Source organism: Medicago sativa, chromosome 7, assembly GCF_051527215.1.
Source record: "Medicago sativa cultivar Bolivia chromosome 7, Bolivia_mono, whole genome shotgun sequence".
Lineage (NCBI taxonomy): Eukaryota > Viridiplantae > Streptophyta > Magnoliopsida > Fabales > Fabaceae > Medicago > Medicago sativa.
The window spans coordinates 19,969,184-19,996,847 of record NC_140755.1 but is presented as its reverse complement, the minus strand read 5'-3'; the positions used below and the strand labels follow the sequence as shown (position 1 = coordinate 19,996,847).

The 27,664-nt window shown below is 32.5% G+C and overlaps 2 protein-coding genes and 1 pseudogene across 3 annotated transcripts; all 3 read right to left on the bottom strand.

Annotated features, from left to right (window-relative positions):
* Positions 1-2,973: 2,973 nt before the first annotated feature.
* On the bottom strand, positions 2,974-5,411 carry LOC146904894 (large ribosomal subunit protein uL10 pseudogene; annotated as a pseudogene). Its single transcript, XR_015018592.1, has 2 exons — positions 5,275-5,411; positions 2,974-3,828 (listed from the first exon to the last, which is right to left on the bottom strand). The product of XR_015018592.1 is annotated as a large ribosomal subunit protein uL10 pseudogene (transcript).
* Positions 5,412-8,753: 3,342 nt separating this feature from the next.
* Positions 8,754-12,089, bottom strand: LOC146904893 (Gap junction beta-4 protein). The gene is made up of 4 exons (XM_085723807.1): positions 11,306-12,089; positions 10,332-10,572; positions 9,355-9,472; positions 8,754-9,253 (listed from the first exon to the last, which is right to left on the bottom strand). The coding sequence occupies exons 1-4, from the start codon at positions 11,929-11,931 to the stop codon at positions 9,162-9,164; spliced, it is 1,077 nt and encodes a 358-aa protein (XP_085579933.1). The 5' UTR covers positions 11,932-12,089; the 3' UTR covers positions 8,754-9,161.
* Positions 12,090-20,652: 8,563 nt separating this feature from the next.
* Positions 20,653-25,679, bottom strand: LOC146904892 (protein LAZY 1-like). The gene is made up of 5 exons (XM_085725354.1): positions 25,630-25,679; positions 25,455-25,524; positions 23,593-24,455; positions 21,872-22,061; positions 20,653-20,896 (listed from the first exon to the last, which is right to left on the bottom strand). The coding sequence occupies exons 1-5, from the start codon at positions 25,633-25,635 to the stop codon at positions 20,877-20,879; spliced, it is 1,149 nt and encodes a 382-aa protein (XP_085581480.1). The 5' UTR covers positions 25,636-25,679; the 3' UTR covers positions 20,653-20,876.
* Positions 25,680-27,664: the final 1,985 nt, after the last annotated feature.

The window sequence follows — 27,664 nt, the reverse complement described above, 5'->3', positions numbered from 1 at the left end:
TTGTAAGTTGTTACTATCCATAAGCTTTGAAGCACGGAGATAGTTTGTTTTTGAAGGTAACTTCACCAAATTGAGTTATAATCTGATAATCACAGGAGATGTGGTTGATTAAGGGAAGTGAGATGGGATCTCAGATTTAGTAGTTCCTAGGTTGAAGTCAAGACGGGTAGGTCCTAGGTCTAGAGTTGTAAACGAGGAGTTTGCTGAGAACTTAGAATAAGGACTACACTAGTGGATTTTCTTCCTGGCTTGGTAGCCCCCAGAGTAGGTGTGTTTGTCACCGAACTGAGTTAACAATTCTCCTGTGCCTTTTATTTTTCTTGTCTTTTACTTTTATGTATTATTGTGTTAGTCTTTACGATGTTTAAACATTAAGTTCGACATTCGCTTCTGTACGTCTGGTGTTGGAACATCGCATAGAATATCTTAAACTAACGTGCTAGAATTTCAAAATGCCTCATCTTTATAGACCTAAGCTAACTATCAAAAATCAGAAAACTCATTTTAACTTTTTCACCTTCTCTCTTCTCTCCAACGACCTCTCACTCTCTCTTCATAGTGTGTGGGTTTGATCAGAGGAAGGTGTTATATTTATGATATGTTGTAGCTGAGTAGAAATAGTGTCTTATCATGAACCCATCAGTTTTTGTTGCTATAGATTCCTCCGGAGGAGCTATGGAATGGCTGAGTGGTTGATGGTTTTGTGCATCATGAGTCGTGTGTTTGCGGGATGGTTGCAGCAGTGTTTTAGATTGTTTTTTCTGATGTGAACTGCTGAAAGTTGGGTTGTGTTTGTTGATGTCTTGTTTACTTTCTTGTAATTGGTTGTGTGTGTTTGTATTCTCTTTTGTTACAGAGTTTTAGCTGCTATTGCGAGCTCATTCATTTGTAATCAAGCCACCACCCCAAACCATGTTTTGCCCGAGTAAAATGAAGCAGTGTTTTATTTTCTTTTTGAAGAAGTCAAATGGATTATATTAAAGTAGAAACAAATGAGACCAAGCTAAGCACAAACAAAGTGTGTCTACCAAAGAATCAGAACAAAGTTTCATAATACAAGAAAGACACGGTCAAAATAGAAAAAGCCAAACAAGCGGCATTAGTCGGTGGAATAATCGATACAAAGAGACGGATTAGCCCACCGACATGAAAATTGAAAGATAAAATAGCATGTACACCTTAAACCACCACCATAAGTGAAGTTTTACCCTGTCAACTAATAGACGACTCTTTGTTTTGAAAAGTCCTTAGATTACGCTCCTTCCAAATAATTCAGATAGTAGTCATCCAAATTATTTGAAAACGAGAGTGAATATCCTCTCTGAAGAAAAGGACACCAGCAATCAGATGATGAATGCAGCTCTGGTCCGATCCAAGAAACGTCAATCAAATGAGATGAATGCAGCACTTTAACAGGTCATTAAAAGCTGGAAATTGTTCTTTTAAGCTTCTCAAATTGCTATTAGGCCCCATGAAATTACCTCTGTACTTCCAAGGACAGTTAACTTAACTGTTATTTGGAAGACTTCTTAAATCGGTTAAACCAATTTAAAAAGGGATTGAACTGATCTAAAAAGTGTCAAAAAAAACACTTAATTGCCTCTCAGCCAACGACGTTTGGAAAAAAGAGCAATTGGAGAAGCCTAAGGAGCAATGATCTTAAAAGCTTGCCTAATAGAAGTATGTTGTAGCATAGAAAAACTTCCTAGATGTTATTGGAGTAATAATAGGTATCCCAACTTCTTCAAAGATTTATTTGATCCTAGCACAAGAATATCATAATACTGGGGTAGCCAGTTTAATCCAAAACATCATCATATTTATATCAGAGACTATAGGAAATTGACACTATAATCCCAAACAACCTTAGCAATGAGGCAAGAAAATAAGCAATGAAGTAAAATCTCCTTTTTGAAAGAAAAAACTTCGAGAAGAAGACTTAACTTCAGTGTTCGGGTAGGAAGAGCTAGGTGTTTGCCAAAGGAAAAATTGCATATTAGAAGGAAGCTCTAAAACTAGAGAATTGCTCAGAGGATATTTACGCCTAAGCAACCTAGAATAATCACCATCATGAGTAAGTCCATGATGAACTAGAACTCCAAATCATTTACGAGACACAATTATGCCACTGATGAAATTTTGCAGATCAATAGGTAAAACAATATACAACAGTTGTAAGTTCCAAGCACCAATTACATACAAGTCTTTAACCCTCTTATTCAGCTCATGGATAGGGGACCACATTACATATATGTGCCTTAACTTTGGTTCAAAAATTGGTATTTACAACTTCTATTTCTAGCAATACAAACTGTAGTCCTCCATGCTTTCGAGCCCTAGAAATCAGCTGCCAAACCACCATGTCCATGTAACGTAAATATAATCTTCAAATAACTATAGTACTGCTTAAAATGATTCATACTCATCTAAATTGTCAAGTAAAATAATTAAAACTTTAGTGCTTTCTCCTTCTCCTAATTACTCTACAAATCACAATCAAGAATCAGATACACTCACATTTTGAATATTACTATTGTATTCAAGCACTATCATTACTAGTAACTTCATATCTATCTATCTATCTATACATACATACATACATACAATCCTTGTTGTTTAACCTTAAAACACTCTAAAATCCTGTCATAACAACTTCGTATCTAGGGCGTTTTTCCAAGTCCAAATTTGGTAAATTGAAAACACACTCCAATTATAAATCATCAAACTAATTTCTCAAAATACTAAATATTGTTCCTAGCCTCAACAAAAAATCCAAAGCACTAAATTCAGGGTTAAACATGGAACACGAGTCTCTACTTATGTACTCATCATTCCATTGGCTGCAAGTGCATCACAATTTAGAAATCTGAACTCAAAATTGCTTTTATCAAAACCATAATCATAAACAGATTTTAAGTTTCAGGTGGCATACAGATTAAAAGCTAAAGCCAAAGGCTATATCAAAACAACATATTTTTGAGAAAAAAATAAACATTAGGGGATCTATTTCCACTGACATACAAATCCATCTCATTATTTAAACATAAGATAAAAATTCTGTGAATTAGAAATCCTTGTAATAGAATTACTAAACAACATCATTTCCATTCTCCATCATTTCCTACAAAAGAAGAATTTAACTATAAAAAGTTTGAAAGGAAAGAGGGCCAGGGGAAAAGATCAAACTCGCGATAGGCATCCCTCATGAAATTATAAATCACGGAATCAAAATCCTCCATCTGCATCACAAATTACCAGCCAAAAGGAGAAAAGGAGACCATATACTTGTCAACAAGAACTGTCTCGATCTCATCATGTAACAGTGCTGCGGCGGCGAGAATTTTGAGCTTACAAGAAAAGGCTCGGAAGCTTGTGACGATTGTTGGTTACAACATGTAAGTCCCAATGGCAACTGTCCGGATTGCATGTAGGAACAAGTTTTGTACGAGTCATATGACATGTACTTCGGGCACATGAGAATAGGATTGACAACCTTGAGCTTGGCAATCCGTTCACTAACATCCCTCAAGTCACCTTTGGTAAAAATCAAAGCAACGTTCCCCACAAGGAGTGGAACGAGATTAAGGAAAGCATGGCTGTTTCCAGTTTTCTCTGCTGCTTGGATAATAGAGCGTTTCATCATTGAGTTCTTCCCCATCACAACCACTGAATCTTCGTGCAGTGCTCTCCTTATACCCTGAAGCTGGTTCGATCCAACATTGTCTGATGAAACCACCAAAACTTGTGTGTACTCTCGAAGAAGCTTCCCCATCTTCGCGTCGTAAGCTGCCTTCGCCACCTTCCCAGCCATGTTACCGATCCAAATCTCTGAACCAATCGAACCATTTAGTTACAGATTAAGACAAAATATCTGAATTGAAAAAATATTATCAAAATAAAGAAGCAGCAAGAAGCATTTTAAAGCAAAGCAAACAAGGAACGTACTTCATACACTTTGATATGAATAAAACATCACTGATATTAAATCTACTCACACATCACACCTAGTTCACTAATTAACAGTGTTGAAATGACCACATCAGTTACACTAACAACAACAACAACCAAGCCTTACACCACTAAGTGGGGTTGGTTACATCAATCAAATGATGTCATAATTTCCTATCACATATGATATCTTTATCCAACACATTAATCTCTAAATCTTTCTTAATAATTTCTCTTATGGTTTTTCTCGGTCTTACTCTGCCTCTAGGTATTTGACTATCCTCCATCTAACCTACTCTCCTTACTAATACTATAGAATCTACAAGTACATGTCTAGACTCTACATGTCCAACCACCTAAGCCAAGTTTCTATCATCTTCTCTACAATAGGTGATTAGGTAGTCAATCCCGGCAGGATCGCGGAGGAGGGGCATGTCTCAGTAAAAAACCGCGACGGGAATGCGAATCCCAGCCCACTTCTGGTCCGCGGCTGCTCTAGATGGGAGAGCAGGTTCCCAATTCGCGTGCTCTGGTTTCCGCTTTAGGAAAATCACTGTCCTTAAATTTTGAACCGTTTGAAGGGAAATTTGGGTTTTTTGCACAACCATAACCCCTTTCTCTATTCTCCTTTCCATTCTCTCTTTGTAACCTCCATTTTCAACCCTAAACTCTTTCATTCATTACATGTTCTACGTTTTTTTATCATATGTTTTTTTTTTTTGTTTGTTACGTTGGAATCAGCTACTACTGAAATACACATTAAAAAAACACATTGAATCTCTAACTAGTAATTGTTTTATCATCCTTTTTTGTTCTCTGTTTTTTATACAATCTCTCCTTTGTTCTTATACAATCTACCCTTAGCGAACCCAGCAATCCCGCTGTATAGGATCCGCCACTTCATACTGCTATCCGGGATTGACTACCTAACCCTAACTCTCTCTAATATTGTCATTTCTAATCGTATCATGTCTAGTCATACCACATGCCATTTACACTAACAAAGCATAAAAAAACCAAACAGCAGAAAACAAAGAATGCATACGCACAATTTGAAGTAAAACCCGTTGTGGCATTTTATCAAACATATACTGTGCAGTGCACAATTGAACCGTAAATAAAATAACATCATCCAAAGTCTCCCACATATTCCACGGTCTTAGATGAAAAGAAAAAAAAAATTGAAATGCAAAAAAGATGAATCTGTATAACAGTAACAATTTATGGATCAATTTTAATTCATTATAAAAGGATGAGCATTCTTTAACAAACAAAAAATAATGACTCTACTATATTGATGAAGTTTAATGGAAAGATCTTTCTTACAGAATGGAGCGGTTTTTTAGAGATGAAGCTTGATGAGGTATGAAGATGAAGGGGAATCGAACTGGTGAATGAAAGAAATGGAAGAAGAGAAGACTGCGAAACAGAATAGGAGAGGTTTTTGAAGATCTGTAGAAATGGGCCGGTCCAACCGGCCCACAGTGGGGTTGGGTTGTAAAGTATCACGATTCACGGTTTCTCAAAATTTCTGACTCAGTAAATCAAGTTATTTAACGTTCATAAGCTACCAACTGAATTTTTTATTTTTATTTTTTAAGAAATAAGCCTACCAAATGATGAATAGTTAAGGACAATGAACTTGATTATTGAATAAAACAATTATTTGTTAAACTATAGTTATCTAAACTCTGAATTATCAGAGTTCTTACTCTTAAAAACGGAAGGTTAACAACAAAACAAAAATTCCAACTCTATATTTGGTAAACCGAGGGTCTATTTCTTAAGTGTTTTTTTTTTTTTCTTTTATTATTTTACTTATTATATTTTATATAACATAATTAATTAATTACTTTCGTCAAAAAGAAATAATTACTCTTTTTGTTTAAAAGAGTGTATCTTGTTTTCTGATTTTCTGGTATTTACTTAAACATTAAGTATTGTGTATCTATAAAAAGGCTCTCATTGCATCCCAATTATGTAGGGATGGCAATGGGTACCCAATGGGTAGGGTATTATAGTACCTTTCCCCATACCCGCGTTTGTAAAAAATACCCGTACCTGAGCCCGTACCCTCGTGGGTAACAACTTTAGTGTCTTTCCCCGTACCCTATGGGCACCTAAGTACTCATACCTGCACCCATTACCCGCACTTTAACTATGAAAAGACAATAAAATATATCACAATTGAAAATAAAACTATGGTTCCAAAATTTTCAAATCAACTCAGAAAATAGTACGAACCATAATATTTAGCTAAGTAAAAAGACATCCAAAATATTCCTCGAAAATAAAAGTAAAAACATTCAAAATACATATAAAAAAGTGCATACTAAAATATACATTATATTGATTTAAGGTATGAAGGGAAAGATGAAACCATTACTATATTAGTTTTAAGGTTTAGGTATAGACGTAAATAGCTAAATAAATTAAATAATTATGCACCAAAAATAAATAAAGTATTTATTATATTATATAAATATGTATATGCGGGTTGCGGGGCTGGATAGTATAGTATCCTTATTCGCAGCCATACCCACTTAAATTTGCGGGTAATTACCCGGACCCAAGCCCATACCCACGAAAGCGGGGTTTTACCCTACCCATTGTGGGTATTTTTTGCGGGTGCCCATTGGACCTGGGTCCAATTGCCATCCCTACAATTATGTATAGCCAATATGTGTTAAAAGCGAGCGAGATAGAGAAGTGAGGTGATTACTGATTGTATGTCAATATGTTGGTTAACCGTCTTGCTACTAAGCAGTGGTGTGGTACCTTGCCGGAGTTTCAACTTCTCGGTTAGTTTCTTCCTTTTGATCTTTGGATAAAAAAAATAGTTAAAATTGTCTTCATTATTCGATTGACATACATCTCTGAAATTGTGTTAAATATGTCCCAGTCCCGATAGTACAAAATAGTGACAACATGTTAGGATGTATATATCCATCTCCGACACCTTCAGGAGTTTTAGGAGCAGGGTGAGAATGTTTAAGCCATGATCTAGTCGTTCTAGTCAATTCTTCATTTCTCTTTCTTTGTATGAAATTTGTTTATAAAAAAGTATTTAGTACTCAATACCAGTTTAAGTGTTTAAAATTTAGAGTGAATGAAGACCTTCAACCCAAAAGAGTTTACAAATTTATTATATTTAAAGAGTAGTATTACTTTTCCCACCCCTATGTCTTTCCTCGCGCGCCCTATTTTTTTTCCAATTTTGCCCCTGCTCCGGATTACGTTTTCCGGATTTGATTGTTAGAATTTTGCAGATGTTTCCAGATTTTAAAATCCGGAATACTGTTTTACCAGAAGTAAAAATAAAATAAAATTCGAATAAAAATAATAAACAAAAATAATTAATTTGAATGCATTTGGCCGGATTATAAAATCCGGAATTACTCAGTAACAATTTGGCCGGTGACGTTTCACCAAAGCTTTGGCCAGTTAGTGGAGTTTGAATGCATTTTTTTACGGTTTTGAATGTGGAACACGTTTTATTTGACTGTAATTAAGACCTATGACTTATATAAGGCTATAAAAAGGCTTGGATCTTCAACATTTTCCTTCATTCTTCTTCACCTCCTTTCTTACATTTTCTTCAAAAAAAAATTAGTTTTTTAGGTAGCTTTTAGGAGTGTTTGTGGTGTCATGGTCATTGTTGACCGCTCATACGACCCCTGCAATTGCATTTCAGCTTATGCGGGGGTCGTATAACGGTCAACTGAGACCCTTGACATCAAAGAAAGACACAAAATATTCATATCGTATTTGTCCGGATTTTATAATCTGGAAACACTAACAATCTGGTTCGGAATATGTAATCCAGACCAGGGGTATTTTTGGAATTTTTGCAAGGAGCGCGAGAAGGCCATAGGGTGGGAAAAGTAATACTCATATTTAAATTCCTCCAAAAACACTAGCGGAACTTGAACCCACAAGATGTCATGGATTCCAGCCAAACCAAGAAGAAAAATTTCTTCTGCTAATCCGGCCATCACCACCATGATTCCATGCAAAGGAACGTTTCTTCCATCGATTTGTCATTACAACTGTAAGCCTCTTAGTTCGTTGCAGAACCTTAACTAACTTAAAAAATTAATGATATGCACATGGTTTAGGTTTTATAGCATCAATGACAGAATATGCTACAAGAATTGATTTGGAAAAGTTGAGTTAAAAATATTGATTTGTGTTTGATAATGAGTATTATTAAGAGTGAGATTATAGATGAATTGTGTTCGTTTAAATAATAACAGTAGACAGAAGCTAGAATTATCTTGCTTCCAAAATAATCAATGCTAGTCATCCAATAAAAAAATGTCTACCTTGTTTTTCTAACCAAAAAAAATCTCTACACTCAAATTTGATTGAGTAAATTGAAAAGCGCAATTTCAAATTTGGGTTGAAAATGATCTCAACCAAACATTCGCTATATTCAAAACTTGTCATATTGTTATATCTGTCTCCACTGTGCAGCTGGTGCTTATATGCCAAGTGCATTTCTGATCTTCCTTCCTGAAACAGGGTGAAGACTTACTGGAAACTTCATTACAAAAACAACTATTCACATACTAATAATCAATGACAGGAGCACACCCCGACAATGTATCAGAAGCTTGCATTTACCACATTCGATGCTTATCAAACACATCATCCGGTCTAAAATATAAGCAAAAATATATATGTATTTATTTTGCTTATATTTGAGACTAGAAGAGTACTTTGGAAGTACGACATTACCGGTGGAAAGTGGTACCCAGGCTGCATCAGATTTTGAAATGCAAAGTAAAATGAACATATAGAAATCCAGAAAGTAAGCCACTTCATTACTGTGACGAAATCCACTGAGATACAACAACTCTTCAATTTGAACAACACGCTACCTAGATGGCACAAACCTCTCTAAGAAACTCAATAACAAGAACAACAAAACAGAAGCCGGTGAAACTAATACAATACTCTAGGGGTAGCGCAAACTGCAAGCAAAACCTGCTTGTCAAATGTCAAAGAGAGTCAAAGATGAATGATTCTAAATGTCAGTAACAAAACAAATGTGACACAATGAGGTTCTCCTTGGGACCAAATCCAGCCTTTGGGAGAACCAGATTGTTGGCGGCCAAACATTTCTAGAGTGGCCATAAATAGGGTCGAAGAAACTCTAATTCTACTTAATCCTCTACTCCACAAAATTGCAGGCTAAGAAAGCCTCACACTCACAGTACCACAGCAACCTTTTCTTGGGAAACAACAGCGGAAGGATGAGCAATCAAGGGCTCATAGTGGTCAGCTCCAGCACCGCACCAACCTGTGTGTCGAAAATTGTTAAGAAAATTCACTCAACCATTTTAAATTTTAAAAGAGGAAGCAAAAAAGGTACATGACAGAAAAAACTATTTTCTCCATTACCTGTTCCTTTCATGAAAAGGAAGAAGGGAAGTTCTGCAATTTCGCTCCTTGGACGATGTGGAAGGAAAAACACACAATTTTCTTCATCAACCATTGCATCTGAACCATGCGCTTGCACCTTAAATAGATGAAGAAAATTCAGATGGAAGCATGCTTAGATACAGTTAGCCACAAATATGTACACAAATCAAACACCACAAAGAGACAAATTTTAAAAGTTGCATTAACTTTCAATATTCTGGAACCCGGAATCATATAATCAAATCTTCACCATGTTACATGTAATGGTAACTATAAAAGGATAACTCGCAACAACTGCTCGTATCCAGAATGAGAAAACAAGAAACTTGGATAATCATCACAAACGAACTCCCAATCATAAAGTCTCAAAAGCAGTTATTTCAGGTCATAATCAAACACATTGGAGAATATGAGAATCAGCAAGCCAGCCAGCCACCAATACTTGACATATATAACAGATGGTCGTCATTCCAACACAGAATACTATACTTGATTAATGCTTCTACAAACAAATAATTGAATGTCTTACATTACACAAGTATATCTGCAACAGGTCAGAACTCATCTTCACACTATTAAATATATGTAATACTCAAAAAAATATCATTGAGTGATTGATTTAGTGGCTGGCTCCTCTAATCCCATCAATTTTCCAAATAATTTCCAGACTATAATTGAACAAAACATTTTTTCTGCTATGCACTGAACAGCTATAAAACAAGTAGGAAAGAAAGGATTGTTGGCAAATAAAAAATGATACTTTTTTAAAAGAATTAACCTAATCCATTAAAAAAAAACCATTGACAATCTTGAGATTCTACAACAACTCATGCAATGTAACATGTTATCGGAACAATCATTCACAGGAATACATCTCTCTTTGTAGAAAGAAACTTTTTCTTAAAAAAATGAAAAAGAAACTTCAAGTCTCCATTGAAGGTTCCTGCATTTCTTACCACATATATCTCACGCTTGAACTCTGTAGAAAGACACTCGATTGCAATATCATCTCCGAAAGCTGCAGCACGACCCTCTCTATTCTCATCTACAGATAACAAACCCTCCTCAGTATATTGCAATGTGATGATATCATATTCATCATCAGGTGAACCTGAGATCAACATGTATTTGGCCCAAGTTTGACCATCATTCACAGGAATACATCTCTCTTTGTAAATAGACTCCGCCGCCATTTCTCTTCAATCAGAAAAACAAAACAAAACAAAAACAAATTGTGTAAAGAAAACAACCAATAAAACAAGACACAATAAACATCATTACAAAATTTAATATTCTGTCTTCTCAAACCAAAATATGTTCAAAACGTTTGTCTAGTATCTCATTTTTCAGCAAAGAAAAAAACAAATAGTGTAAACAAGTTAAGAAAACAAGACCCAATTTGGTCTCTCTAATTTTTTCGCGGCCCAATTTAGTTTTTGACACATTTTTATTCGGAAGACTTAATCAGTCTATGATTCATTATAACAAAGTGACTAATTAGTCCACAGTATAAAAATGTAGTTTGTGTATTATGTGTAGTCGAGACTAAATTGGGCCGAGAAAAAATTGGGAGGTACCAAATTGGGTCTTAAGTCTTCACTCAAAAATCAAAATGCAAACAAGAATAACACGAATCATAGCTGTTTTCAGATCTTACAAACTTGTATTCTAAATTTTTCAACAATTCTAAAACCTTAAAAATCAACAATTCTAAACCCTTAAAAACATATTGAACAAACACAAATTGAAAAACAATTCAACAAAATATTCAAATCATTTTTCAAATTATGCTAATACTATACTATCAAAAATCAATTCAATAAAAGATCAAATCTTTCTTTAATTTCTCATTTTCTATTCAAATTAACAACATTCAAGATTATGCAAAATCTATCAAAGAATCTATAAGCTATTTGAATTGATTCAATACCTTTGCATGCCGAGGTGAACGAGTTCGTCGATAGCAGAATCAAGAGAAAACCGATCCTCCTTCTTCGCCAACAACTTCACCTCTTGAACAACATGAATACCCCAACCAAACATCAGATCCGGCGAATACATATGCCGAATCGCATCATCAATCGCTTCACCTTCTTCAAAACTCACAGATCCATAATCTTCCAAAAATCTCTTCACCGTTCTCCGTCTCAGCTCCTTCGCATCCACATCCTCCATTTCCATCGCCTTCCTCGACGCCGTGAATAAACAGTTTCCGTCAGATTCCACCTCACCGCCGTGAGAAAGCCGGAAAACAACAGATCTCAGATCTGACGGAGATGAATCCACATTAGCCGGTGGCTTCCATAGAACTCCCTTTGCATGAAGACGTTGAAGATGACGTCGTTGAATGTCTTCCAAACCAACAACATCTTCCCATCCGCCGCCGGTGAAAGCGTCGGCGGAGAGATTGACCGGAACGACGAGATCTACGGTGGTTCCGATGGTGTCCATTTGTGTCGTCGGCGATTTGGAATCGATCCAAGGAAGCGCCGACGCCGGTGAGCCTTGAAACGGTTCGGCGGCGACGGTGGTTGAATCACATAGAAGCTTTCCCATTGTGAAGAAAATGAAATGAATGTGTGTGTAATTACTTTTTTCTCCTTGTTTGAAAACGAAGAAAGATTGTTCAATGGAGGGAGAAGAGAGTTGCAGAAGAGAGAGAGAGAGAGAGGGAATTAACGGATAGATGGACGGAGCGGGAGAGTAAGACACGTGGATAAATGTGAACGTTAACCAACGGTATTATTCCATTTCAGACCGAAAAATAATTTTTTTTATTATCTTTCTTGCAATAATAATAATAAAAAGGAAAGAGTTTAATTAAAATAATTATTTTTATATTATTTAGTTTTTTTATTTAGGAAAATTGTATTTATTTTTTTTTTTTGACGATAAAAAAATTGTATTTATTTTGGTTGATATGGAGACACATCATTAAATGTATTTTTTGATAAAATCATTAGATACATGTAAAAACATAAGAGAAATTGTACATATACAACTATTTTGGTACAATTTTTGAACAATTTTTTCACTCATACCCACATTTTTTTTATTTATTTTTTTTAACAATAAAATGCAAGAAGATTGTTTCAAAAGTTGTCACGAAATAGTTGTTCATATATCATTACTTAGAAATTTTTTTTTTGTACCCTACTTTATTGCCAAAAATCCAAAACTACCCTACTTTTTCGAAAAATTGCAAAAATACCCTACTTTTTCTGACTTTCTGGTACCACTCCACTTGGAGTTGCGGGGTACCCTAAAAAGTGACAAAATTTTTGTCCTTATTATACCCCTCAATCTCCACTTGCGGGGTACTTTATATTTTTTTTTTCCGAAATTTTATGCTACAACGCAATCTCCACTTGCGTTCTATTTTTGGCATTTTTTTTAAAATTTTTAAATACCCCTCTACTCCAAGTAGAGTGGTATAATAGGACAAAAAAATTTTGCATGCATGGTGTACACGTTATTGATAACTTAATGATAATAATAATAATAACTTAATTTAAAAAAAAATATTATTATTATTAAGTTATTATTATTATTATTATTATTATTAAGTAGAGTGGTATAATAGGACACAAAACATATAATTTTAATTAGTTTTTTTTTAAATTAAGTTATTATTATTATTATTAAGTTATTATTATTATTATCATTAAGTTATCATTAACGTGTACACCATGCATGCAAAAATTTTTTGTCCTATTATACCACTCTACTTGGAGTAGAGGGGTATTTAAAAATTTTAAAAAAAATGCCAAAAATAGAACGCAAGTGGAGATTGCGTTGTAGCATAAAATTTCGGAAAAAAAAAATATAAAGTACCCCGCAAGTGGAGATTGAGGGGTATAATAAGGACAAAAATTTTGTCACTTTTTAGGGTACCCCGCAACTCCAAGTGGAGTGGTACCAGAAAGTCAGAAAAAGTAGGGTATTTTTGCAATTTTTCGAAAAAGTATGGTAGTTTTGGATTTTTGGCAATAAAGTAGGGTACAAAAAAAAAAATTTCCATTACTTATAAAATAATTATACACGATAGATTATACTAATTAAATTTATTAGAAAAATATTTTGAGTCAAACAACAAATAAGGGAAATATTATTATCAGTCAAAGTAATAATAATAAAAATAAGGAAAATATCTTTAGTCAAAATAATAAAATTAATATTAATATTTTAAGGAAATTATTCAATTCATTTTCATATAAAAATTAATGAAAATGTTAATATTAGTGTCATAATAATTTATTTTGATATATGAATTGAGTAAACAATAATTTTGGTTTTTAAATTTGTGAAACAATGCCACTCTTCATAAATGTGTAAAAATTATAAAAAGATGTCTCTAAGTCTAATAAAAAGATAATGTTATTAGTTTGCAAGTGAGACTTTGCGTTTCTTTTTTTAATGGACAGACAAAGTTATTATCAACTAACAAATAACCTAAGAGACAAGATTATGAGTGTGTTTAATATACCGAAAAATAAAGAATTGAATAGAACAGCTTCAATGTTTTGTGCTTAACTTTAAATTTGTTTTTGGAATCAGACAAAATGAGGGCAAGATACTAAAAAAAAACTGAATTTTTTTTGGTTAAACCACATCGCAACCTTTTGTTTCATATACCATTTGTTTAAAATATCAAAATATTTTTTTTCATCAAAATCACACAAAGACAAAAAATTGTTCAATACTTACAAAATTCGTGTGATGTTCTGTCTTATGTTGTTCTATGTATATTTGATGTCACGATTAATATGTTAGGATCAAGATGATCCAACATAATTTTTTAAATGAGACACTAAAGTTTAGTGTTCATACACATAACTATTTAAAATTGAATTAATTGTTTTTTTTTTACATCAAATACATTTCATTCAACCAACCGAAACGAGCAAAGTTGTCTTTATATATTCCTATGTTTTCTTACAAAATATTACATTTATTGATTTTAATATTGTCAATTTGGCATCAACCAAAAACAAAATTGATAATGGCCACTAATGTTAATGTAACGTGGTTGTTGAATGGGAATAGAAAATATACGAAGGGCATATGCCATGCTATGCTCATGCTGCATTGGTGGTGTGGTCCAACAAGACCAACGAAGATGACAGTAGACAGCAACCATAGTATTCATTTTTTATTTCGTTTTGAAAAGTGCTTACCATTATTGTTGATTTGCAATTTCTATAATCATCCTAAGATTCCGACAACTGATATGTCATATCTCTCTCTCTTTTTCTCTATAAAAAAAAAAAAAAAAAAAAAAAAACTCTCTCTTTTGTTATTTATTTTAAAGAAAAAGTTAGTATATTGTCAGTATAAAACTAATTCTACTCTAAGTAATCTAATTTTATTATTTTATTAAAAAGACTATCTAATTGTATAACAACGTTCAATAAAAATTGAATAATTGATAGTTTTTTTTTTAAAAATGAAATGGACACTAGTAAAAAAAAAAATACTTATTGACACAGAGATTTTAAGTGGGCATTTATCCACCTAAGTAGACCTAACTTAGAAACCTATGTGGAGGCTAGACACAAGGATTTTAAATGCGCAACTATCCACCTTACTTAAAAATGTAAGTGGAGGTTATTGACCTAGTGATTTTAATGGGCAGCTATCCATTTGACTTAAAAACCTCGGCAAAAGAGACAAAATGCCAAAATAACAAGTTCAACGCCAAACCAAATTTTGGTGAAAACATCTACCCGCTCAAGTGCCAAAAGCCAAACCCAATCTCATTCTCATTCTCATTCTCAACCGTGTTATCCATCTCCACCGTGAAACCCTTGGATTCACCACATCTTTTATCTTTCTTTTATTTCTAATCCTAAAGTACATCTCCAAACCCTATTTAGAAACCCTAAACCTAATGATTTAGGAGGGAAATCTGGCTTCTAATCTCATTTAATGCAGAATTTGAATTTCAAATCTCCCACTAAATGTCTACAACTATGACCTAATAATCTCACTTGGGCCATTTTTCAAACGTAATTAGTTAGAGTGATACACATTCCCATGCTACTTAATTACCCCAATTCAAGTTCAAATTTCCCCCAAAACCATTCCAATACCCAAGTGCAAAACCATACACGTATTCAATGATGTATATTTCCCATGGAGCAACTACTACCCATGCAGCAATTACTAATGCACATAATCTATATACGGAAGAAATGAGTTCCTTTTGTTCTACCCTCATCTCTCACAGCAAGCGTAAAACCATGGCTCACTATAAATGGGCGAACAAACACCTTGCAGCAAAGTGTCCTGCAACAATGTAATCAACCTGGTAGATGGCGAACAAACACCTTGCAACAAAGTAATTGGAAATAGGTCTGCCAATGAAATGGGATCAGATAAGGTGGACAAAGCTGAAGCTGGGGAAAAATCTACCACCAAAACCCTTAAGCTCAAAGCTGCCAAGATTGAGCACACTTAATTGAAGACAACTTTGTGTCCCATGTTTGTTTTTTTTTTTTGTCAGCATCTTTCAAGGGTTGTATGAATATTAAGTTTACTTTGCTGTCATCTATGTTCTGCACTATGTTTCTTATCACATGGTTGTAAGTTGGGACTAATCAAAATGCTTTTATTGTGTAAGGTGCTCAAGATAAGTTGGGACTAAACAACATTAAGGCAATGTTTGGATTAGGAAGGAAAGTTTGAGGAAGGAAAGTTTGAGGAAGGAATGTTGTAGGAATGAAAGTGAAAAGAAAGTTGTTTGGTATTGGTGAACGAGGAAGGAAAGAAAGATGCTTTTATTAGTAAATGACTTAAATATCCCTAATCATAAATTGATTATTAATTATATAGTATATTTAGAGTTAAATACAAAATTAATATATATTAATACATGTAACTTATTGTCAGGATATTAATATATATACATGAATATATACTAATTTATTTGTAGATATGTTATATTATATAAATATAATATGTTATATAACTATAATATTTATTTGTATATATGTGAGGGGTAAAATTGGAACAAACACAAAAATATACACTTTTTCAACTTTCCGCGCTGTAGAGGTCGGAAACAATTTTGTGGGTGGGACCCACTTATCTTTCTTTCCTCTATCATTGTTCTCTTGAAACAAACCATGGAAAGATTTTTGATTTGTGTGCTTTTCATCCTTAACTAATCTTTCCTTCCACATTCTTGGGTTCCAAACACACCCTAAAAGAAGAGATTAACTAATAAGCTTAACCGTATCTATACACGCTGTCACGTGGCCATCTCATGCTTAATTGCTTTATTGATAGTCATATAGTGTCATTATTACTGTTGGTAGCGGTTGCTTATTTAATTGATATGGTGCTCAAGGCATTTTTTGCATTTACCATACTTTGATAGCTTGAATGTACTCCCTCCGTTTCAAAATGAGTGTCGTTTTAGGTGTTTACACACATATTAAGAAATGCAATGATTAAAAGAAAGAGAATGGTTATTTTACCAAATTATCCTTATTAGCTATTGGTTAGTTTTAAAAGTAATACTTTGGAAGTAGTGTGCAGAATATTAATTGGAGGGTATAATTGAAAAGAAAAAGTTATTATTGCATTGGAAATTAAAAGCGACATTCATTTTGAAACAATTTTTTTTGGCTAAAGCGACACTCATTTTGAAACGGAGGGAGTAATAAATAACCAGGTTGCTCATGTCAATATATAATGCCATATGAGCTTTGAGCTTAGTAAGGTACAAACAAATCCATTACACGAGACAAACATGAGTGTGGTTTGTGTTAGCTATTGTATAGGTATCGCACGGTAGGAATATATCAGCCTTAATGCTGCCTAACATTAGGCGGAATCGTTCATGGTGCGGTTTGTGCATTGTCTGAAAATTTTGCTAATAGATGAAGATGATCTTTGTATTAATAGTACTTCGAACGTGGTGTTTAAATAAGTAATGAAAAAACAGGATCAATATATATGCTAAAAAATAATGACATTATTCCACACAAAAAATAATGACATTAAAATTATAAGTTATGATTGAGCTATTGAATTTTGTTTTGGCCTACTACATTTAAAATATATATGACCCGTGCAGTAGCACGGGTGAAAAGTCTAGTAAACTTAAAAACTGTGATTTTTTTTTAAATCTTTTTGAGCCTTTTTAAGTGGGGTGACCCGACTTAATAAACATATTTTAAGGGGGCTGACCTGACTTAATAAAACATTTTTAAGTGGGACGAATTGTCCAGCTTAAAATCAAAATAGTTACTAAATCGGCCACCTATAAGTAAGATCCCCAACCAACTTAAAAAATCCTTTTCACCCTACTTAAAAAGTGTTTTATGTACTAGTGGGAAAACCATATGAGACTCACACAAAAACTATAAAGTTATGAATTTTAAATTGGGAATAACGTCAAACTTAATAATATTGATATTGTCGGTTGAACTAAGTTTTATGGGTTGATAGTTATTTTTAAAATGGATATAATTTAAGTTTATACGGCAATATGAAGTGTTTTTATTGAATGACACCATAGGTATCATGACTAAGGATGAGAATAGACTAGGTTGAACTAGGATTTGTAAGACCTAAGTCTAGTTTGCAACAAAAAAAAAGGCATAAACTTGATATGTGGCCTATCATATGTTTACTTTTTAGTATGAGTCTAGTCTTTTGAAAGTCTGTTTAAAATTATATTTCATATAAATTTATGTGAATAAGTAATCTGATATGTGTTTAAAAAAACTAGCGAACTAATATATCAATGTGATTAAACACCCTTATATATATATATATATGGTCACGCGACGGGTTTCCTTTGAAATCTATAGGTTGAGCAACCAGCCCTATCAATGATAGCCGAGATAGCCTTTGTGGTCCATTACACAATGGGAACACTGCTTGAGGAATGGGAATCTTCATATTATATTCCGGATGGATGGTTCCAGTAATGCCATCCAGTGGACGAGTGAGCTTGAGCTTCGTGTTCCAAAGTACATACGAAAAATTTCTATCAATGGTAATCCTTCTGGTTTTAATTGGATGGTATTAGTATGGCTTGTCTAGGGTTAAAGTAGTAATTGAATCGGATACAACCATACAGGCTAAAATATTTCTTCCATTTTTACCCTTCATTTAAATTATCAATTAAAAATTTAGTTAAATCTCATTAAAATAAGAACAATCAACAACAATAGGAGGAACAATCCACAAAAATAGAAACAATGTTGGACTCTACAAATTTTTTTTTTTGACTTTATATACAATGGAAACGTGTCCGTCTTGACATTAGTACTCATAAAAAAATTGAATAAGTAATAAAATTTTGCTTATGTGGTTTGATTCAGGTTGGTTTTGAACAAGTGATCTGAAATCCAATCTAATCCGAACGACTTTCACAAAACAACATCGTTGCATTCAATATTATTCGGTTTTGTGTGATTTTTGGTTTTTCTTTTTATCAATTTGCAATTTGATTTTGGAGTGGTTTAAATTTAAACACTCCTAACTGTAATTCTATCACCACATCTCCCTACGACATGCCTTCTATATGAATGAAACTTGCAAGAACATCTATCCCATATATGTGATTTGAGTTTATTTACAACAAATTAACTTATCAATAACTACCATTATACCCTATCTATCCCATAATTGCAATTCAAACGTCATAACGATTTAATTTATGATCAAGAATCATCCTTAGAGCGCACCTAGCCTATATTAGAGCGCTCCTAGCCTATTATCTACGACCAATACATATTTTTTAGGGAAATCTACGACCTGTATATGATAAGTAGGGCTGGAAATGAGTCGAGCTGAGTCGAACCCATCTGAGCTCGACTCGACTCAATAAGAATTGACTCAGCTCGAAACTCGACTCGAGTTCGATACGAACTATTTTTTTGACTCGAGTTCGGCTCGTTTAAAGTTCACGAACAACTCGGTTCAACTCGTTAGGTTCAACTCGTTTGCTCAGGTAACATAATTCAAAAGTTTTTTTTTTGTCAAAATAAAGTATATCTTGACCTTTAAATTTATATTTTAAATAAACAAAATAATATTAAAATGTTTGGCCTCTCCACCCAGGAAAAGAGCATGCGCACCTTATGCTGTTGTGCTGTCCATAGTAATGTGCTTCTATTTATAACTACCTGTCCTCACTAGTGTGTGTAAACTTACCGATGTGGGACAAAATATAGTATATATGTGTCGTTAAAAGCCTAATCTTGCACTAGTTTATCATTAGTTTTTTTTTTCTCTCTTTTCTTATTTATTTTAAGGATCTCTTTTCTTATAATTAGTATACATATGATTTTAGTATAAGAGGAAGCTTGTAATAAATTAAATATATATGTGTATATATTATCGAGTCAACTCATGAACCAATCGAGTCGAACTATATACAGATTAAGTTCGGCTCATTTATTTAACGAACTTAATTTTCAGCTCAAGTTCAGCTCATTTGGTTCATGAACCAAGTTCAACGAGTTAATTGTCGAATGGAGTTCCAAACTATTATCGAGTTGGTTCGGTTCATTGCCAGCCCTAATGATAAGACATAATTGTATCATGAACAGTGGTATCAAATAAACATGATTCTTAGCATCATCACAATTTTTAAAAAAAAAACTAAACTAACTCATCTAAATTGGCATTGGCAATAGAGAGAATCGAACTTGAGACCTTGAGGAAGAGCACAATCCAAGGTCCCAAGCTAACACCAATGGACCAACCCAAATAGGTTCACATCATCACAATTACATTTTCAAATCAAAAACTAAAATAATAGAAGGACTATTAAAAGTGAAAATAATTGATATATCACAAAAGAGAAATGATATTTTTGACAACTACTTTGTGACAACTTTTAAGATAACTCTCTATCATGATCTCTATATATATAATAAAAAAAGAAGGAAACTAAATGGTATCCCAAAAGTTTTCCAAATATCATTTTTCATCACAAAAACAATAGAAAGACATACTTGCTTAACAAAACAGGATTCCCTGCTATTACATCAGGGTGCTGTAATCAATTACAGTCATCTGATCACAACTGAACGGTCATGATTGTTTTAACTAAAAACACACAGTTTTCAAGCCGTTTGATCTAAGATGAACAACTGAGATTGAAATCTGCGTGCTAATTTTATAGCAGCAAAACCTGGTCCCTTGCTTAACACTGAGGTGTGGATAGAAATGCCCGCATGATATAATACATGGCTACATCTACATGGACACCTCTAAATCAATTATGCTTTATATTGTCAACTCAGTGTATAATTTACCTTTATCATCAATATTATTATGGATAAACCTTCCATTTCGTAGTACATACTATGAGGCAGACATTGGAGATGACAACCTCAATTATTCCATTTATCAACCCAAACTGTATTTGTCACAAACAGTAATTACTAAGATCCACAATATATAAGTACAAACACGACATTACACATTACTAATAGAGGATAACAACTTAAACAACCCAATTTCTTCTTTGCCATTCAAAGCTCTAGAACTAAATCTGCAATATGCATAGAAAAAACAAGTAAGAACAAACAAATACATATATAGGCGTGCTAAAAGTAGTAGGCAAGGTGTAACAGAATATGGGCTCCAGCCTCAAAGTGGCATATACAAGAAGAATCAGTTGTAAATTATCAATTGGCTATATCCAACAAAAGAAGGGATATACTTATCAATGGACTTCTAATAATAGAAAATTGCCCTTCTTTCTTTTAAAATTGATCATTCCCTTATCCACCGGAAGTTAACTTACTTTCGAAATTTTTCAGCGGTAGTTAACTCACGCTGACACTTTTTAAATCGGTTTAATCACTTTTTAAGTCGGGTCAACCAATCTTAAAAGTACGTGAGTTAACTACCACTGAAAAATGTCGAGCGTGAGTTAACTCCCGTTGGATCAAGAAAATAAGCAATTTTAAAAGGGAGAAAAATAATTCTCCTAATAATATGACATTAAGAGTAGAAAGTTGATACTTAATTAACATATGTTTCATCTCATTGAGATAGGTTAACAACACTAAGTTAACATTTTTTTTAAACTCGACTTTTTATTGGTTGAAAATTACATGAGCTCATCAATTTATGTGGAACTCACATGAATTTTTTCAATAAAAAAATGAATATTGAATATGTGGAACTCACATGAATTTTTTCAATAAAAAAATGAATATTGAAAAAAAAGTTAAAGCAAACATTGATAATACTGTTCATCGAAAATCAATCATTTTATTTATGATTCATCATTTTTCAAAGTTATCAATGAGGTTTTCCACACACCATTAGTGATTCTTTTCTTCTATGTATTGTTCTTTTTTGTCATTTTTCTTTTTGTGATATAGTGAAAGGAGGAGGATACAAGTAGGGCTTTCTCATTATTGTTGTAGGTAAAAAAGAATTAATGTGTACATTATAATTATTTTCAGGTGTAAACAATATACTACAAAATATATATGGAAAAATAATGCATACTTACAATCTGCATCTGTTTTGATCCAATGCTCCCTGCAAGAAGATGAATCTTCTTCTGGATGCACAAGGTAGCCTTTGTTGGGACCTCCATCATTCATGTTTTTCTTCTTGTTCTCATTCTTTCGATGTTTGCCAGATTTGTGTCCAACTGTTGAACTTTCTGGATGAACTTTTTTCCGGAACATATGGAGAATCTAGAAACCAAATCCAAAATTTATAATCATGAACAGAACAATACCATTTATCTACCCAGACTAAAAATAGGGATGAGTTTACAGGGGCCGACAACGTTAGCTACGACAGGTCAAGACAGGGTAAATTTTTTCATAAACAAAGAAGGTCTAGACTTTTTTGAAAACCTACATTATTTTTTCGCATATTTAAATGTATTATTCCCCCCAAAATGTTATAAACTATGATTGAAATATGATATAATATATAGTAAAGTACTTTAAAAACTCATGTTAAATATCAAAAGCGGGTTTAATCTCTCTGATCTATTAGAACGTTAGTCTATTTAGCCTTAAATCACATTAATTATTTAAAGATGTTTATATGAAATAAACTTTTAAATAAATTACCATATCATATAAGGTTTTCAGACTCGGACTTAAAAAATAAGCCTATAATAGATCGCATGTCAGATTTAGGACTTAAATTTTTTGACAGAACAGACTTAGACTTTACAAAGCTTAGATCGACCTAACTTATTCTCACTCCTAACCAAAAATAATTAAAATATTATATTATATTTTATGAGGTAAATAAAAAGAGTTTTTTTTTTTACAACAAATAAAAAGAGTTTAATAAGCATGAATAAGCCAATCATATTTCAAATTCAAAATTGCACCGAGCTATAATATTGTAAGTATTTTGTAAAAAAAAATAAAATAAAAAAACGTTATTCTTTACCGTGAATTTCAAATTATCCTTATAAAATTATCAATTTTTTTTTAGGGAAAAATTATCAAATTTTGTTGATTGCTCTTTATGTGTTTCAAAATTTGCAAAATAACCCCTACTTTTTTCAAATTTTCTAAATTGGTCAATGTAACTTTTCAAATTTTGCAGATTGCTCCTCCAGCTTCTCAAAATATTAATTTGATCTGAACTTTTTAAAATTATCATTTCAAACCACTTTTCTTATAGTATATATTTATATTTTTACTCCAAAACTTTTAAAATTTATATAAACAAGACAATCTTAAAAAAAAAAATTGCCCTATTCTAACAACAAAAATTACAAATAAAGAAAATTAAATCGAAGTGTTTAATAAAGTTAAAATTCTAAATTCTAAAATTTTCAATTTTTTTTTGGTGGTGGCCGGGGTTCGAACCCCGGACCTTGCATATTTTTATTTTATGCATTGTCCTTACCAACTGAGCTAAACTCACGAGGACAAAATTTTCAATTATCTTGCCCAAACATTTTCCAAACATATTGTGATACAAATTTAGCTTAACTATTGAGAAACACGACTCAAGCTAAATTTAACACTAATGAGTAACAAATTTATTTTAGTTAAGATCAACAAAAGAAAAGTAGAAACTTTGATGAACCATCATAATTTAGAAGAAAAAAAAAACTACACTTTAAACAAAATCATTGTCACAATAATTTTGTCAAACTCACCACGATATCAAACATGCATCTATTTCGGTTAAAAATAAACAACGTAAAACGTAAAATTAATGTTTAACTAACATTAGAATCAATATGCACACCTTATTGAGTTTACTCTCAGCTGAAGCAGAATCAACACTTGCACCATTCGCAGATGAAGAATTTTTAGAACATGAATGAAACATTCTTTTTTTCAGCTTTTCTTTCACCATATTCAAAGCAGAATATTTCTCAGAATCCCTTTCATTTCTTTTATCAAATTCTTTCTCAAATTTCATTCCAAAAGAAATCTCATCAGCCAATTTACTTCTCTGAAAAAGTTCACCTAGTGAAGTCCTATGCTCTTTCTTACCAACACTAGTAACTGCTGTTTCAGACATTTCAACAGCTGTTCCAAACAAATAACCTTGTAAAGGACAAACAGCATTTGTGTCTGTTCCTTCAATTGGTTTTCCACTTATTGTTACTATGCTGACATGGCTACTTCTTCCAGTGCTGACATGGCTACTTCTTCCAGTGCTGACATGGCTGTTTCTGCTTGAAGAATCATAGCTTGGTACATCATCTTTTGTTTCAGCACCAAGAACTTTCTCTAACTCATCATTGATGAGTTTGAGATCATTTTCAGTTACTTCGTCTTCGTTTTCATTTTCCGTTATGGTTTGAACTGAGATTTGAAATGATGGTGTTGATGGATTTGATGAAATTGGTTGGTCTGTTCCAAGTGTTCCAATTGCAAGGAAGCCAGGGAAGAGATCAAACATAGCATCATCATCTTGTGATTGTCTTCCATATTCTTCTTCATGTTCTTCTCTTGTTGATTCTAGACCAGCAAATGATTTTCTGAAGTTGTTTTGAGGTTTTTGTGTTTGTTTGTTGAATCTGATTCCAAGATTTGGTTTTTGATGATAGTTTTGTTCTTCATCAAGTGATGGTTTCCCTGATAGACAATTGCAAGAATTTCCTGCGACATAGAAAAATTGATTTTCGTTAAAAGCGAGTTTAAGGTAATACGATGTCTATTTAACTATGTTTATGTGAAAGCAAGTAGAACCAAAAATTGCTTTAAACAACGAAAAAAGTTAATCATATTTGAGGACCTTTAAACATGGCAAATTTTAAGTCTCCGTTCCCTTAAAAGTGAGTCTAAACATGCACTTATAGTCAAGATATGAATAGGAACATAATGAGATTTATTAAACTTAAAAGTTATAGTGGCCGTTTGAAACCATGTTGAAAAGGTCCGCTAAGAATGATTATCGTCCCGCTCAAAATTGTTGCTTTGGACAACATTTGAAGAGGTGTCCTCTTAATTAGACAAGAGTAATACTAAGATGAGTGACTTTCAAAGAAGTTATGATGTTGCGTCTCCTATTGATTGGTACAAAAGATTTATTGAATCATTATTTTTTTTATGTTGATTTATTTTTATCAATACTTCAAATTTAGCACATAACTTTATTCAATGGTTGTTGTTAGGTAAATTGTCTTCTTGGGCTACATTTATGTTCATGTGCATGCAAGATCATATTATAGTTTAGTTCTCCTTGGCTGCATACTTTTGTTCCAATTACTCATCCATGATTGGTAAATTCATTATTCATGCTCTACTAAGAGTTTTTACTATTTTATTTTGATGGCCATCAAGGCTTTGTTTGAATTGCGTTATTGGAATTTGTCTATTCACGTGAAAAATATGTAAGACTGAGAGAACTTATGAAAAAAATTTACGGCATGTTCATGAGTTGTTTTCATTTTATTTTCACAAGCTCTCCAAATAACTTACGAAAACAAAAAACAATTTAACTTTATTTGATTTTATATAGTATAAATAATTTACACATAAGTGCTTATATCTTATGTTTAATGAAGTTGTTTATTGAAACATGATTAAATAGTCAATGCATGTTAGGAAAAACATAAATAAATATGTATGTAGCTTGAAAACAGCATGTTGGCTTACCAATGACCAAATCTTTGAATGGTTCTGTACTACTATTCTGACGAAATTTCCTATGCATCCAGCCAAGTAACTGCAACAAAGAATTGCATAAATTAAACCAACTTAATTAGAAGATAATTTTATATGATTGGTTTTGATTCTGAAAAGGCTTGCATTTTTAGAAAATTGATCTTACCGTCATCTTTTGATATTCAAGAAAAAATTTGAGCTCTAACTTGAGAAGATAATGTTAATGAATGAAATTGTGATAGTTTATATAGTAAAAAGAACTTACATAAAATTAATGAGAACAAATGTAAAGAAACATAGAGATACTTACAAATATTGTTTGCTGTTATATCTCAACATTCAATCAAGTGGGGTCCTAATGAACATTCTAATCAAGATCATGTGCAAGGTCGAGTTATTAATAGTAAAATTTATTTGGTATGTGTAACATTTTAATTTCTTGAGTCCATTATTAAGAATTCATGCATAGTCTAAATTCACTTGCTCCAAATATACATGGTTGGTATTTAAGCATGCATATATATTAATTTTTTTTTTTGAGGGATTAAAGTATATAAACACTGTTGAAAATTGTCTACGTCAAGTAGTCACATTTTGTATGGAAAAAACATGTTGTGCCTCGTGCATTCTTTCAATAGTGATTAACTATTTTTTTCTTTCGATTTGGGGGGTAACCCACATCATTGGTGGGGGCCAATTAGTATTTCAGTTGGATTCCAATGGGGCAAAAGTAACTATTTCATACTGTATATTAAACGTGAGTTCAAGTTCATGATAAGGAAATAATCTCTCTATCAAAAATCTTAGCAAAACACTTTCCAGCACATACCTCTCAACGTAGTAAAGCTCAACTAGAAAAAAATGTTGAAATTGTTAACTTGGACGTCGTGATCGAGTTTGAATCAAAACACCATCACTTGTGTTTGTGAATTTCTAATGACTATTGTCATTTTGTCTATTTTCCAATCAAATAAAATTTGTATTTTTTTTAACTGTTGATAATCAACACTCATTGATGTAATCAACATCCAATTAATTTAATTAATGGTATATTTACAAATTAATTTATCAAGGTTTCTTGGTTACAAAGTTATTTATCAAGTAAATATATACCAACTAAATCATTTTAAGATGAGAAATGATATTTTGACAACCACTTTTGGACAACTTTTGGACAACTTTATCTCTCATACTCACATGATGTTGTTATCCTCTCTCTTCCTTTTTCTCTCTCCATTGTTTTTGACCAATAAGAAATGAGAAAAACAAGGTTGTCAATAAAGTTGTCATCAAATGGATGTCAAAATATCATTACTCTTTTAAGATTTTTGAGAACTGAAAAGTTTCAAATGCTTGTATTTTACCTTTAATAATTTTTAATATCTATAAAATATTGTTTTCTTAAAATGTTTGCAATTCCTTTATATATATATATATATATATATATATATATATATATATATATATATATATATATATATATATATATATATATATATATATATATATATGGGGTTTGCTAGAATACACCCACTAGTTTTTATGTGGGAGTGTTTTAGCAAGTTATAACTAAAAAGTTAATAAATACACCTTAAGGTGTATGTTGCTATAACACACCTTCTAACAAAAACAAGTGGGTGTGTTCTAGCAAATCCTATAGGGGTTTGCTAGGATACACCCACTTACTTTTTAGAAGGAGTATTTTAGCAAGTGAATAACTAAAAAGTGGTTAAATACACCCTAAGGTGTAGCTTTGCTAAAACACTCCCACATAAAAACCAGTGGGTGTGTTCTAGCAAATCTAAAAACCAGTGGGTGTGTTCTAGCAAATCCCTATATATATATATATATATATATATATATATATATATATATATATATATATACATATACATATATACACATATATATACATATACACTGTATGAAATAGTTGTTTTAGTTGTCATGTATGTTTGTAATTTGTTCAAATAGAGGAAGTTTGAATGATGGTAAATGTCCCAACTTGGCAATTGAAGCAAGTGGAAACTTTTTTTTTTTTGTTTTTGAAAGAAGCAAGTGGAAACTATAATGTAAATAAAGTTCCTTGAAACATGATACACCATCTGTGATGAAATTTGTGGATTATTGCACAAGTCAGTAGTCGACTAATTTTTCTATAAAATAAAAGTAGTCGACATAAGGTTTATGATCCAAAAGTT

Excerpts from the sequence above, each read along its gene's own strand:
- LOC146904893 (XM_085723807.1), bottom strand. The coding sequence starts at position 11,931 with ATGGGAAAGCTTCTATGTGATTCAACCACCGTCGCCGCCGAACCGTTT. Across the intron at positions 10,573-11,305 it reads GTTCACCTCGGCATGCAAAG|AGAAATGGCGGCGGAGTCTA; the intron begins GTATTGAATCAA and ends TTCTGATTGAAG. Across the intron at positions 9,473-10,331 it reads TCAAGCGTGAGATATATGTG|GTGCAAGCGCATGGTTCAGA; the intron begins GTAAGAAATGCA and ends CATCTATTTAAG.
- LOC146904892 (XM_085725354.1), bottom strand. Across the intron at positions 24,456-25,454 it reads ATTCAAAGATTTGGTCATTG|GAAATTCTTGCAATTGTCTA; the intron begins GTAAGCCAACAT and ends TCTATGTCGCAG. Across the intron at positions 22,062-23,592 it reads CTGAGAGTAAACTCAATAAG|ATTCTCCATATGTTCCGGAA; the intron begins GTGTGCATATTG and ends TTTGGTTTCTAG.